This window comes from Salvelinus namaycush, unplaced genomic scaffold (assembly GCF_016432855.1).
Source record: "Salvelinus namaycush isolate Seneca unplaced genomic scaffold, SaNama_1.0 Scaffold4026, whole genome shotgun sequence".
Taxonomy (NCBI): Eukaryota; Metazoa; Chordata; class Actinopteri; order Salmoniformes; family Salmonidae; genus Salvelinus; species Salvelinus namaycush.
In genome coordinates this window covers 1-14,962 of record NW_024061038.1, presented here as the reverse complement: position 1 = coordinate 14,962, position 14,962 = coordinate 1, and the positions used below count along the sequence as shown (strand labels likewise).

The following is a 14,962-nucleotide window of genomic DNA, read 5'->3' as shown; positions in this document are numbered from 1 at the left end:
ATAAACTACTGTGTCTAGAAGTATAAACTACTGTCTAGAAGTATAAACTACTGTGTCTAGAAGTATAAACTACTGTGTCTAGAAGTATAAACTACTGTGTCTAGAAGTATAAACTACTGTGTCTAGAAGTATAAACTACTGTGTCTAGAAGTATAAACTACTGTGTCTAGAAGTATAAACTACTGTGTCTAGAAGTATAAACTACAGTGTCTGAAGTATAAAACATGTAAAAGGTCAATGACACCAACACAATGACATGGATAGAGTTCAATATTCTTTCATTGTTTTAAACTTCTATTAAAACACAGTTATACAGAACATTTGCAAACAATCACAAATTGCATCTTATATACAGCAACTATATATATATCATATATATATATATATATCATATATATTTATATATTCCAGTTTGGTAGCCGGAGGAGAAAAATAATCAATGATATGAAACATATATAAACGGCTTTGCCTCACAACCGTAAACCTCGTCCAAAACAAATACAGTCATCTGTGAAATATAGGCTCCATATTTTACAGATATTTTAGAAAATGGCTTCAAATATCTTTTATTAAACCGTTGTCATGACAGCTCTTCAATATTATTATTATTTTTTTTTTTTTATCAGTTTGTACTCCAAACAACATGAAGATAATCAATTGATATCATTTATTTGTTTAACAATCTGAAGCAATAATAACAGTATTAACATTGATGAAAACGTATGAGACAATGGAAAAACACCCTATTGAAAAGAAGGTTTATACAGTAAGTCTGCATCCCAAACGCACTATGTAGTGAATACGGGGGCCATTTTGTACCACAGACATGTAGCAGACGGCTCAGGGGGATCAGAAGGGAACAGAACTCCCTGGTCCAGGGCCGTAGCCTAGGGGACTGTCCAGGGACATACCTCTCTGTCTGAGTGGCCCCTGGGAGCCAGGGCCAATGCCGGGGCCCATCATCCCACCCTGGGGGTGTTGGGGGCCCGGCCCCATCATGGGGCCCTGAGGGGACATGACGGGTCCCCCCTGCTGGCCGAATGGATCTCCAGGGAGGACCATACTTCTCTGCTTAGCCTGCATCAGCATGAGGTTCTGCTGGGCCATTAGGCTGTGTTGTTGGGAGGACATCATGGATGGGTGGGGCTGGGGGCCAGGGTGGCCGCCGTGGAGGAGGCTGTTAGCCATCATGGCCTGCTGCTGAAGCTGTTGCTGGGTGGGGCCTGGCCCCATACCTGTCCTCCCCATCAGGTGTCCAGGGTGCATCATGTGACCACCCGGACCTCCCATGCCCCTGGATCCGCCCTGGGGCATCCCCGCCATACCGTGTCTACCCATCCCGCAGTGGGAGGGGTGGGGGGGCAGCTGCTGCTCTGCCATCATGTTCTGGAGGTTAGCAATGTGAGGGTTGGAGGAGGGGGCATTGCTGTGAGGGCCAGGGGCAGAGAGCTGTTTCAGGAGCTGTGGAGGAGGGGGTCCAGGGCCCTGGGAGCCAGGCTGGCCTTGGTGGGGATTAGGGTGGTTCCCCTGGCCCTGCGGGCCCCCGGACATGCCCTCTGCCTTGGGGAAATACTGCAGGGTGGAGGAGGGCTTGTCGGAGGGGATGATACGAGACAGATCGAACTCCGGGATGCCTGAGTGGGTCGGTCGGATGACGTCACTCAGGTCGGGGCCGTCGGGGCCCAAAAAGGAGTCCGAGGGGTGGGGGCCGCGCTGGTGGGGGTGGGACATGCCCTTACTGAGCATGTGCTGCAGCTGCTGGGGGGGGATGACATCTTCTGGATTCTGTTGGGAGAACTGGGGGGGCATACCGCCCAGAGGAGAGTGCATGGGGCCTCCGTGAGAGGGGTGCTGCATGCGTGGGAACCCTCCCATCTGGTTTTGGGGGTGCATGGGGGACAAGCTGTATCCCATCCTGTCCAGGGGTCCCCCTCCGGCGCCCATCATGGCAGGATTCATACCGTTCAGGCCCATGGGGTTGGGGGACAGCTGGCCGCTGTGGACACCAATGGAACTCTGGGACAGCAGCATAGAGCCCTGGTGGTTCCCTGGGTTACCTGATAGTAGACAGGGAGAGACAGAGAGCAACAGAGAGAGACAGAGAGGGACATAGAGAGATAGAGAGACAGAGAGAGAGACAGACAGAGAGACAGACAGAGAGAGAGAGAGACAGACAGAGACAGACAGAGAGAGAGCGAGAGAGACAGAGAGAGAGAGACAGACAGACAGAGAGACAGACAGAGAGAGAGAGAGACAGACAGAGCGAGAGGGAGAGATAGAGAGACAGAGACAGAGAGAGAGACAGATAGAGCGAGAGGGAGAGAGAGAGACAGAGAGAGAGAGAGACAGAGAGAGACGGAGACGGAGACAGAGAGAGACAGAGAGAGAGAGAGAGAGAGAGAGAGAGAGAGAGAGAGAGAGAGAGAGAGAGAGAGAGAGAGAGAGAGAGGATCATCACTGTATTTATTAAACGGGACCATTAATCGAATAACAATAACATGTAAATGAACATGCCTCATTTTATCACAAAATGTTATATCTGAAATGTAATTTATTATTATTATTTTTTTTTTTTTACTTTGCTCTCTCACAAATATGGAAAAAGAGAAAGATTATTATACAAAAATGGTAGATTACAATTTAATCAAATATGGGTTTCGGCTTGACTTTGAATGAGACAAGTGGTCAGCGTACCTCCAACTCCGGACAGCAGAGGGCGATCTGGCATCATCTCGTCATCGGAGGTGGCAATGGTCTTGATGGCGTCGTGGTAGAGAGGGGTGGAGCTAGGCATGGCATACTTGGACATCTGTGACATAATGAGGGAGAGGGGGTTCTGAGTCGGAGGGTTGTCTGGCGACGAGGTGAAAGGCATGCTGGGAGCCATGGAACCCGGCTGGCTGATAGGGGTGGAGTTAGAACTCCTGGGGGGCAGTGATGGTCCTATCAGGGATGGACAAGAACAAGGTCAATCAAACAATCAAAGAATCAACAATAACAAAAGCTTAGAGAGAGAAATATCTTTAGTATCCAAAAATAGCGATTTAGTTTGCAACGCCACATGTCGATAAAACACAGCGACTACAGAAAGTCTACACAGAGGCGTTGGATTTCTTCACATTATACTCTGTTACAAAGTTACAATTCTGTTAAAATGCTTTTCATTGTCATTTTTTTGTAAAAGATCTACCCAAAATGCTCTGTAATGTCAAAGTGAAAGAACCTTGACAAGTATTTATTTAATACATGTTAGAAACACCTTTGGCAGCGATTACAGCTGTGAGTCTGTGTATTTATTATGGATCCCCATTAGTTCCTGCCAAGGCAGCAGCTACTCTTCCTGGGGTTTATTATGGATCCCCATTAGTTCCTGTCAAGGCAGCACTCTTCCTGGGGTTTATTATGGACCCCCATTAGTTCCTGCCAAGGCAGCACTCTTCCTGGGATTTATCATGGATCCCCATTAGTTCCTGCCAAGGCAGCAGCTACTCTTTCTGGGGTTTATTATGGATCCCCATTAGTTCCTGTCAAGGCAGCAGCTACTCTTCCTGGGGTTTATTATGGATCCCCATTAGTTCCTGTCAAGGCAGGAGCTACTCTTCCTGGGGTTTATTATGGATCCCCATTAGTTCCTGTCAAGGCAGCAGCTACTCTTCCTGGGGTTTATTATGGATCTCCATTAGTTCCTGTCAAGGCAGCAGCTACTCTTCCTGGGGTTTATTATGGATCCCCATTAGTTCCTGCCAAGGCAGCAGCTACTCTTCCTGGGGTTTATTATGGAACCCCATTAGTTCCTGCCAAGGCAGCAGCTACTCTTCCTGGGGTTTATTATGGACCCCCATTAGTTCCTGCCAAGGCAGCAGCTACTCTTCCTAGGGTTTATTATGGATCCCCATTAGTTCCTGTCAAGGCAACAGCTACTCTTCCTGGGGTTTATTATGGATCCCCATTAGTTCCTGCCAAGGCAGCAGCTACTCTTCATGGGGTTTATTATGGATCCCCATTAGTTCCTGTCAAGGCAGCAGCTACTCTTCCTGGGGTTTATTATGGATCCCCATTAGTTCCTGCCAAGGCAGCAGCTACTCTTCCTGGGGTTTATTATGGATCCCCATTAGTTCCTGCCAAGGCAGCGGCTACTCTTCCTGGGGTTTATTATGGATCCCCATTAGTTCCTGCCAAGGCAGCAGTTACTCTTCCTGGGGTTTATTATGGATCCCCATTAGTTCCTGCCAAGGCAGCAGCTAGTCTTCCTGGGGTTTATTATGGATCCCCATTAGTTCCTGCCAAGGCAACAGCTACTCTTCCTGGGGTTTAATATGGATCCCCATTAGTTCCTGCCAAGGCAGCAGCTACTCTTCCTGGGGTTTATTATGGATCCCCATTAGTTCCTGCCAAGGCAGCAGCTACTCTTCCTGGGGTTTATTATGGATCCCCATTAGTTCCTGCCAAGGCAGCAGCTACTCTTCCTGGGGTTTATTATGGATCCCCATTAGTTCCTGTCAAGGCAGCAGCTACTCTTCCTGGGGTTTATTATGGATCCCCATTAGTTCCTGTCAAGGCAGCAGCTACACTTCCTGGGGTTTATTATGGATCCCCATTAGTTCCTGCCAAGGCAGCAGCTACTCTTCCTGGGGTTTATTATGGACCCCCATTAGTTCCTGCCAAGGCAGCAGCTACTCTTCCTAGGGTTTATTATGGATCCCCATTAGTTCCTGCCAAGGCAGCAGCTACTCTTCCTGGGGTTTATTATGGATCCCCATTAGTTCCTGTCAAGGCAGCAGCTACTCTTCCTGGGGTTTATTATGGATCCCCATTAGTTCCTGCCAAGGCAGCAGCTACTCTTCCAGGGGTTTATTATGGAACCCCATTAGTTCCTGCCAAAGCAGCAGCTACTCTTCCTGGGGTTTATTATGGACCCCCATTAGTTCCTGCCAAGGCAGCAGCTACTCTTCCTAGGGTTTATTATGGATCCCCATTAGTTCCTGCCAAGGCAGCAGCTACTCTTCCTGGGGTTTATCATGGATCCCCATTAGTTCCTGTCAAGGCAGCAGCTACTCTTCCTGGGGTTTATTATGGATCCCCATTAGTTCCTGCCAAGGTAGCAGCTACTCTTCCTGGGGTTTATTATGGATCCCCATTAGTTCCTGCCAAGGCAGCAGCTACTCTTCCTGGGGTTTATTATGGATCCCCATTAGTTCCTGTCAAGGCAGCAGCTACTCTTCCTGGGGTTTATTATGGATCCCCATTAGTTCCTGTCAAGGCAGCAGCTACTCTTCCTGGGGTTTATTATGGATCCCCATTAGTTCCTGCCAAGGCAGCAGCTACTCTTCCTGGGGTTTATTATGGATCCCCATTAGTTCCTGCCAAGGCAGCAGCTACTCTTCCAGGGGTTTATTATGGAACCCCATTAGTTCCTGCCAAGGCAGCAGCTACTCTTCCTGGGGTTTATTATGGATCCCCATTAGTTCCTGTCAAGGTAGCAGCTACTCTTCCTGGGGTTTATTATGGATCCCCATTAGTTCCTGCCAAGGCAGCAGCTACTCTTCCTGGGGTTTATTATGGATCCCCATTAGTTCCTGCCAAGGCAGCAGCTACTCTTCCTGGGGTTTATTAGGACCCCCATTAGTTCCTGCCAAGGCAGCAGCTACTCTTCCTAGGGTTTATTATGGATCCCCATTAGTTCCTGCCAAGGCAGCAGCTACTCTTCCTGGGGTTTATTATGGATCCCAAATTAGTTGGTCCAGGCAGTTTATACAATTTGAAAAATACTCATATTGAAAAATATTACAATACATTCACAGATTTCACAACACACTGTGTGCCCTCAGGCCGCTACTCCACCACTACCACAGTTCTACTGTACTAAATCCATGTGTATGTATAGTGCGTATGTTATCGTATGTGTGTGTGTGTGTGTGTGTATGTGTGTGTGTGTGTATGTGTGTGTGTGTGTGTGTGTCTCTACCTATGTGTGTGTCTCTGCACAGTCCCCGCTGTTTCATAAGGTGTATTTTTACCTGTTTAAAAAAACAAATCTGATTCTACTGCTGCATCAGTTACCTGATGTGGAATAGAGTTCCATGTAGTCATGGCTCTATGTAGTACTGTGCACCTCACATAGTCTGTTCTGGACTTGGGGACTGTGAAGAGACCTCTGGTGGCATGTCTTGTGGGGTATGCATGGGTGTCTGAGCTGTGTGCCAGTAGTTTAGACAGACAGCTCAGTGCTTTCAACATGTCAATACCTCTCATAGATACAAGTAGTGATGAAGTCAATGTCTCCTCCACTTTCAGCCAGGAGAGATTGACATGCATATTATTAATATTAGCTCTCTGTGTACATCCAAGGGCTAGCCGTGCTGCCCTGTTCTGAGCCAATTGCAATTTTCCTAAGTCCTTTTTTGTGGCACCTGACCACACGACTGAACAGTAGTCAAGATGCGATAAAACTGGGGCCTGTAGGACCTGCCTTGTTGATAGTGTTGTTAAGAAGGTAGAAACTAGGGCCTGTAGGACCTGCCTTGTTGATAGTGTTGTTAAGAAGGTAGAAACTAGGGCCTGTAGGACCTGCCTTGTTGATAGTGTTGTTAAGAAGGTAGAAACTAGGGCCTGTAGGACCTGCCTTGTTGATAGTGTTGTTAAGAAGGCAGAGCAGTGCTTTATTATGGACAGACTTCTCCCCATCTTAGCTACTGTTGTATCAATATGTTTTGACCATGACAATCCAGGGTTACTCCAAGCAGTTTAGTCACGTCAACTTGCTCAATTTCAAAATTATTTATTACAAGATTTAGTTGAGGTTTAGGATTTAGTGAATGATTTGTCCCAAATACAATGCTTTGAGTTTTAGGGATAACTTATTCCTTGCCACTCATTCTGAAACTAACTGCAGCTCTTTGTTAAGTGTTGCAGTCATTTCAGTCTCTGTAGTAACTGACGTGTATAGTGTTGTGTAATCCACATACATAGACACTCTGGCTTTACTCAAGGCTAGTGGCATGACGTTAGTAAAGATTGAAAAGGGTAAGGGGCATAAACAGCTGCCTTGGGATAGTCCTCTCAGCCAATCATCAGTCATTTGTGTAAGTGCTGTGCTTGTTGAGTGTTTTTCCCTATAAGCGTGCTGAAAGTCTGTTGTCAATTTGTTTACTGTGAAATAACATTGTATCTGGTCAAACACCATTTTTTCCAGAAGTTTACTAAGGGTTGTTAACAGGCTGATTGGTCGGCTATTTGAGCCAGTAAAGGGGGCTTTACTATTCTTGGGTAGAGGAATGACTTTAGCTTCCCTCCAGGCCTGAGGGCACACGATCTCTAGTAGGCTTAAATTGAAGATATGGCAAATAGAATGTCTGCTTTTATCCTCAGTAATTTTCCATCCAGATTGTCAAAGCCTTCCCAGAAGAGTGGAAGCTGTTATAGCAGCAAAGGGGGGAACCATCTCATATTAATGCCCGTGATTTTGGAATGAGATGTTCGACGAGCAGGTGTCCACATACTTTTGGTCATGTAGTGTGTATACATTATTAACTTGAACATAAAGATAAATAAACTTGCTTAAAGATATATTTAATGTCTGATTTGTTATTGTTACCCATCTACCAATCACTGCCCTTCTTTATGAGGCTTTCGAAAAAGCTCCCTGATCTTTGTAGATGAATCTGTGCTTGAAATTCAATACTTGACTGAGGGACCTTACAGATATTTCCGCCTGATAAGTCATTCAGAAATCATGTCAAACCCATATCATTTCAGATATAACTTAAAAGATTTGTAAAGGCACGTTTTACTCCTGAGCTAATTTAGGCTTGTCTAAACAAAGGTGCAAAATACTTCATATTTATTATTTATTCATACTTACTAAACACTTCTGCCATGACTATATTTTAGTTATATAAAAAAAAATGTTTCATTACATTTGTAAGAAAAAGTAGAGTCCTCAGTCCCAGTTGCTAATATATGCATATTATTATTAGTATTGGATAGAAAACACTCTGAAGTTTCTAAAACTGTTTGAATGATGTCTGTGAGTATAACAGAACTCATATGGCAGGCAAAAACCTGATAAAAAATCCAAACAGGAAGTGGGAATTCTGAGGTTTGAAGGTTTTCAACTCATCGCCTATCGAATATACAGTGGGATATGGGTCAGTTTGCACTTCCTACGGCTTCCACTAGATGTCAACAGTCTGTAGAACCTTGTCGGATGCTTCTACTGTGAAGTGTGCCCGAAGGAGACGGGAATGAGTAAGGTCTATCATGAGCTGACCATCCTCTGACCATGCGCGTTCACATGAGAGGGAACTCTGTTCCATCGCACTTCTGAAGACAATGGAATTCTCCGGTTGGAACATTATTGAAGATTTATGTTAAAAACATCCTAAAGATTGATTCAATACATCGTTTGACATGTTTCTACTGACTGTTACGGAACTTTTTGACATTTCGTCTGCTTTTTAGTGAACGTGCTTCCTGACTTTGGATTTGTTTACCAAACACGCTACAAAAAAGAGCTATTTGGACATAAATGATGGACATAACCGAACAAAACGAACATTTCTTGTGGAAGTGGGAGTCCTGGGAGTGCATTCCGACGAAGATCAGCAAAGGTAAGTGAAGATTTATAATGCTATTTATGAGTTTTGTTAACTGCACAATTTGGCGGGTAACTGTATGGCTTACTTTTGTGGCTGAACGCTGTTCTCAGATTATTGAATATTGTGCTTTTGCCGTAAAGCTTTTTGAAATCTGACACAGCGGTTGCATTAATAACAAGTGTATCTTTAATTCTATGTAAAACATGTATTTTTCATCAAAGTTTATGATGAGTATTTCTGTTATTTGATGTGGCTCTCTGCAATTTCTCCGGATATTTTGGAGGCATTTCTGAACATGGCGCCAATGTAAACTGAGGTTTTTGGATATAAATATGAACTTTATCGAACAAAACATATATGTATTGTGTAACATGAAGTCCTATGAGTGTCATCTGATGAAGATCATCAAAGGTTAGTGATTCATTTTATCTGTATTTTTGCTTTTTGTGACTCCTGTCTTTGGCTGGAAAAATGGCTGTGTTTTTCTGTGATTTTGCGGTGACCTAACATAATCGTTTGTGGTGCTTTCGCTGTAAAGCCTTTTTGAAATCGGACACTGTGGTGGGATTAACAAGAAGTGTATCTTTAAAATGGTGTGAAATACTTGTATGCTTGAGGAATTTTAATGATGAGATTTCTGTTGTTTGAATTTGGCGCCCTGCACTTTCACTGGCTGTTGTCATATCATCCCGTTAACGGGATTGCAGCCATAAGAAGTGTTAACTGACTTGCCTAGTTAAATTAAAAAAACTATAAAAATAAAAAAATACTTTCTTCAAGCTCCTGATCTAGGAGGGATTCAAGACAGTAAAATGTAGTGATAGAACAGTCAGTGATCCATGTTCTTATCAGGGGTTACATGTCTTGTAGGCTGGGACATTTCCTGTGTCTAGTTCTTACCGGTCTCTGTGGAGCTGCTGCCTCCGTTCCCCAGCCCCTTCCCACTGCTAAGTCCCCCAGGGCTGGGTAGAGCGGTCTTCGGAGAGGACGTCCAGCCCGGAGAAGGCACCATGGCTGGAGACTTCAGACGTCCAGGGGAGTCTGAGGGGGAGCGCAGCCCCAGGGAGGGGCCCATCACCTGGGGAGACTTCATGGAGGAAGAGGAAGGGGTCCCGGCCCCAGAGGCAGGAGGTAAGGGGTGTTGCTGGCTCTGAGGACCCCCAGCGGAGGATATCTGAGAGGGGGACTTAAGTCCCGCGGCGGGGGAGTTCATGAGAGGCGATGGCTCCTGGTTGAGGGATGGAGACTTGAGCTGGTGAGGGGGAGGGGGCATCGCCGGGGAGACCATACCGGGGTTCACGTTGATGGACAGGTCCGAAGGGTGGTGAGGGCCGAGCTCTGCGCCCCGGGGTCCCCCCCCACCACCACTGCCCCCCATGGGCATGTGGCTGAGGCGAGACGTACCCCCCATGTGAGGCCCGCCACCATGCTGGTCAGGCAACCCGAACATGTTAGCCCCGGGCCCCTGGAGGTAACCCCCATCGCCTCCTCCCGGTCCCCCAGGGAAGTGCCCCTGGTTAGGGAAGTGGAGCATCGCTTTATTCCCTCCACGTCCTGCATCATTCTGGGCGGCCCGGATCCGAGCGATGTCCTCCTGGCTCAGCAAGTCCCTTAGAGGCCCCTCTAGTGGCCCTCCTCCTCCTCTTCCTCCTCTCAGCTTCTGCAGCATCTGCTGCTGCTGCTGGTTCATCATGTTAACGTTCATGTTCATTCCCCCGGGGCCGAGAGACGAGTCTACCAGATCTCTCATCTGGGGCCCCCCTCCTCCTACACCACCGCCCGGGGACCCCATCATCTCCCTGGACCCTAGGAAGTCCATGGGGTCCCCCCTTGATCCTGGCCCTCGGCCCATCCCCTGGTTGGGGAACCCCCCTGGCCCCTCCATCATCCTGGGGCCCCCCATACCCTGCTGCTGTTGTTGGACTATCCTCTCCAGCTCCAGGTGGTGGAGCCCCTGCAGCTGCCTCTTCTCCATGATGCGGAACATATCTTCCCGGGTCAACAGGCGCTCAGGGTCACCCTGCATGTGTTGGGGGGGTCCCCCACCTGGCCCCCCATGGTAGAAAGGCCCCCTGCCACCACCCATCATGTTGGGGGGCAGGTCCTCTATCCACATGCCTGGTCTGGCTGCCCGTTGGGGGCTGAGACCCTCGATGGATAACACCCCTCCAGGACTGCTTGGGAAACCCCCTCCCCCAGGGGGACCCCTCTGCATCTGGCCCAGGAACCGTGGACCCCGGGGCCCCTCCTGGTGCATGTCTATCATCCGAGGGTTACCCGGCCCCATCCCAGCCGGTCCCATCCCTCCCGGACCCATCATGGGCCCCCCTGGCCCCCACTGCTGTTCCCCAGGCTTGCTGTGGTATGGCGGAGGGGGACCCCTCATCATAATTGGGGGGCCCATCTCCTGCATCAATCTGAAGTGCTGTGGGTGTGTGTGAGGGTTAGGCTGAATCTCCTCCTGCCTTCTCTTCTCCTGGTAATAATCCTCCTGCAGCTGCCTCCAGGCTACCTGCTCCGGGGTCAGCCCGTCAGGACCCAACAGGGGCCCCATGTCCAGGCCCCCGGGGGAGTGGAGGTGGTGGTCGGGGTGGTGGGGACCCCCCATGGGAGAGCCGTCCATCCCCCCGGCCCCCCCCAGCTGCTGCGTCTGGGAGATGATGGACCTGAGAGGCTCCTCGTACTTCTTCATCTTGCCCAACATGTTGTTAGTATCGTTATTATTCCCGCTATTCTCCCCGTCCTCCAGCGGACCGCCGCCACTACCTTCTGTGTTCATTTTGTTTACATTGTTGGGGTTGTTGTCGGGGCCCGGTGGCTCTCCGGCGCCCCCTGCTGTCCCGGAGCGGAGCAGAAGCCTCTCGATGTCCCTGAGGGTCTGTAGAGACCTCTCTCTGTGTTCCAGCTGCTCTTTAGACAGACTCCTGTCTCCCCCGTCTCCCCCGTTACCCCCCGGACCACCCCCGCCCCTTGCCCCCACGTCCACCTGCAGGTGGGCTGAGAGCACCGAGGGGCTACCCGACGGAGACACCCCCGCGCTGGGGTGAGGCAGCACCCCTTTCCCCTCCCCTCCACGACCTCCACCCGCGGGGCCTGGGCCGGGGCCAGAAGGTATAGGTGCAACAGAGTTCCCTGGCTGGTGGGAGGGAGTACTGCTAATGTTGTTGGAGGCTCCAAGACCCCCCGGTCTGGTCTGGGGGGGCTCAGAGTCGGGGTGTCCCGTGGAAGAGGGGGTCCTGCTTCCCGCAGCCTGGAGGTGGCTCCCTACCACAGAAGCCGGTCTGGGGGTACCGCTCTGGGACTTGGGGGTTCCCATGGGAGGGGTGCTGCTGGAGCTCAGCTGCCCTGACAGACTGGGATGTTTCCCTGATGGGGCACACTGTGGGAGAGATAGTGGACAGGGGGGAAAGGCGAGACGGGGGAGAAGAGAGAAAGACAGGGTAGAGAGGAGAGAGTGTGGGGAGAGGAGAGACAGGGGGGAGAGGAGAGACAGGGCGGAGAGGAGAGACAGGGGGGAGAGGAGAGACAGGGGGAGAGGAGAGACAGGGGGGAGAGGAGAGACAGGGGGGAGAGGAGAGACAGGGGGGAGAGGAGAGACAGGGGGGAAAGGAGAGAGAGGGGGAGAGGAGAGACAGGGGGAGAGGAGAGACAGGGGGAGAGGAGAGACAGGGGGAGAGGAGAGACAGGGGCGAGAGGAGAGACAGGGGGGAAAGGCGAGACGGGGGAGAAGAGAGAAAGACAGGGTAGAGAGGAGAGAGTGTGGGGAGAGGAGAGACAGGGGGGAGAGGAGAGACAGGGCGGAGAGGAGAGACAGGGGGGAGAGGAGAGACAGGGGGAGAGGAGAGACAGGGGCGAGAGGAGAGACAGGGGGGAGAGGAGAGACAGGGGGGAAAGGAGAGAGAGGGGGAGAGGAGAGACAGGGGGGAGAGGAGAGACAGGGGGAGAGGAGAGACAGGGTGGAGAGGAGAGACGGAGGGGAGAGGAGAGACGGAGGGGAGAGGAGATACAGGGGGAGAGGAGAAACAGGGGGGAAAGGAGAGACAGGGGGGAAAGGAGAGACGGAGGGGAGAGGAGATACAGGGGGGAAGGAGAGACAGGGGGGAGAGGAGAGACAGTGGGGAGAGGAGAGACAGTTGGGAGAGGAGAGACAGGGGAGAGAGGAGAGACAGGGGGAGAGGAGAGACAGAGGGAGAGGAGAGACAGGGGAGAGAGGAGAGACAGGGGGGAAAGGAGAGAGAGGGGAAGAGGAGAGACAGGGGGAGAGGAGAGACAGGGGCGAGAGGAGATACAGGGGGGAAAGGAGAGACAGGGGGAGAGGAGAGACAGGGGGAGAGGAGAGACAGGGGCGAAAGGAGAGACAGGGGCGAGAGGAGAGACAGTTGGGAGAGGAGAGACAGGGGAGAGAGGAGAGACAGGGGGAGAGGAGAGACAGAGGGAGAGGAGAGACAGGGGAGAGAGGAGAGACAGGGGGGAAAGGAGAGAGAGGGGGAGAGGAGAGACAGGGGGAGAGGAGAGACAGGGGGAGAGGAGAGACAGGGGCGAGAGGAGATACAGGGGGGAAAGGAGAGACAGGGGGAGAGGAGAGACAGGGGGAGAGGAGAGACAGGGGCGAGAGGAGAGACAGGGGGGAGAGGAGAGACAGTGGGGAGAGGAGAGACAGGGGGAGAGGAGAGACAGGGGCGAGAGGAGAGACAGGGGGAGAGGAGAGACAGGGGCAAGAGGAGAGACAGTGGGGAGAGGAGAGACAGGGGAGAGAGGAGAGACAGGGGAGAGAGGAGAGACAGGGAGGAAAGGAGAGACAGGGGGAGAGGAGAGACAGGGGGAGAGGAGAGACAGGGGGGAGAGGAGAGACAGGGGAGAGAGGAGAGACAGGGGAGAGGAGAGACAGGGAGGAAAGGAGAGATAGGGAGGAAAGGAGAGACAGGGCGAGAGGAGAGACAGGGGAGAGAGGAGAGACAGGGAGGAAAGGAGAGACAGGGCGAGAGGAGAGACAGTGGGGAGAGGAGAGACAGGGAGGAAAGGAGAGACAGGGGGAGAGGAGAGACAGTGGGGAGAGGAGAGACAGGGGAGAAAGGAGAGACAGGTGAGAGAGGAGAGACAGGGGGAGAGGAGAGACAGGGAGGAAAGGAGAGACAGGGAGGAAAGGAGAGACAGGGGAGAGGAGAGACAGGGGAGAGAGGAGAGACAGGGAGGAAAGGAGAGACAGGGGAGAGAGGAGAGACAGGGAGGAAATGAGAGACAGGGGAGAGAGGAGAGACAGGGGAGAGAGGAGAGACAGGGGAGAGAGGAGAGACAGGGAGGAGAGGAGAGACAGGGAGGAAAGGAGAGACAGGGGCGAGAGGAGAGACAGGGGGAGAGAGGAGAGACAGGGGGGAAAGGAGAGACAGGGGGAGAGGAGAGACAGGGGAGAGAGGAGAGACAGGGGGAGAGAGGAGAGACAGGGGGGAAAGGAGAGACAGGGGGAGAGGAGAGACAGGGGGAGAGGAGAGACAGTGGGGAAAGGAGAGACAGGGCGAGAGGAGAGACAGGGGGAGAGAGGAGAGACAGGGAGGAAAGGAGATACAGGGGGGAGAGGAGAGGAGAGACAGGTTAGAGGAGAGGAGAGACAGGTTAGAGGAGAGGAGAGACAGGTTAGAGGAGAGGAGAGACAGGGAGGAAAGGAGATACAGGGGGAGAGGAGAGACAGGGGAGAGGAGAGGAGAGAGAGGGAGGAAAGGAGATACAGGGGGGAGAGGAGAGGAGAGACAGGGGGAGAGGAGAGGAGAGACAGGGGGAGAGGAGAGACAGGGGAGAGAGGAGAGACAGGGAGGGAAGGAGAGACAGGGCGAGAGGAGAGACAGGGGAGAGAGGAGAGACAGGGAGGAAAGGAGAGACAGGGCGAGAGGAGAGGAGAGACAGGGGGAGAGAGGAGAGGAGAGACACAGAGATCAGATAACTATTACAGGTTGTTAATAAACCCTTCTCATAATACATTTTAAAGGTTCAGAAATGCTGAAGACAAGTAATAAAGCATTCTACTGTATGGTAGTGTTACCGACACCTGTATACTCATGGCGGTTTTAAGCAAAGCATTGCCTGTCTAAAGCAAAACACGGCCTGTAGCTTCTACTGTCTAAAGCAAAACACGGCCTGTAGCTTCTACTGTCTAAAGCAAAACACGGCCTGTAGCTTCTACTGTCTAAAGCAAAACACGGCCTGTAGCTTCTACTGTCTATAGCAAAACACGGCCTGTAGCTTCTACTGTCTAAAGCAAAACACGGCCTGTAGCTTCTACTGTCTAAAGCAAAACACGGCCTGTAGCTTCTACTGTCTAAAGCAAAACACGGCCTGTAGCTTCTACTGTCTAAAGCAAAACACGGCCTGTA

At 50.8% G+C, this 14,962-nt stretch overlaps 1 protein-coding gene across 1 annotated transcript; it reads right to left on the bottom strand.

Moving 5' to 3' along the window:
- Nucleotides 1–261: 261 nt before the first annotated feature.
- On the bottom strand, nt 262–12,058 carry bcl9l (bcl9 like; the record flags this gene model as incomplete). The annotated part of the gene is made up of 3 exons (XM_038986039.1): nt 262–2,057; nt 2,695–2,943; nt 9,498–12,058. Coding segments are annotated over 3 exons (4,018 nt in total), but the record flags the coding sequence as incomplete, so codon positions are not given.
- Between the last annotated feature and the right edge of the window lie 2,904 nt (nt 12,059–14,962).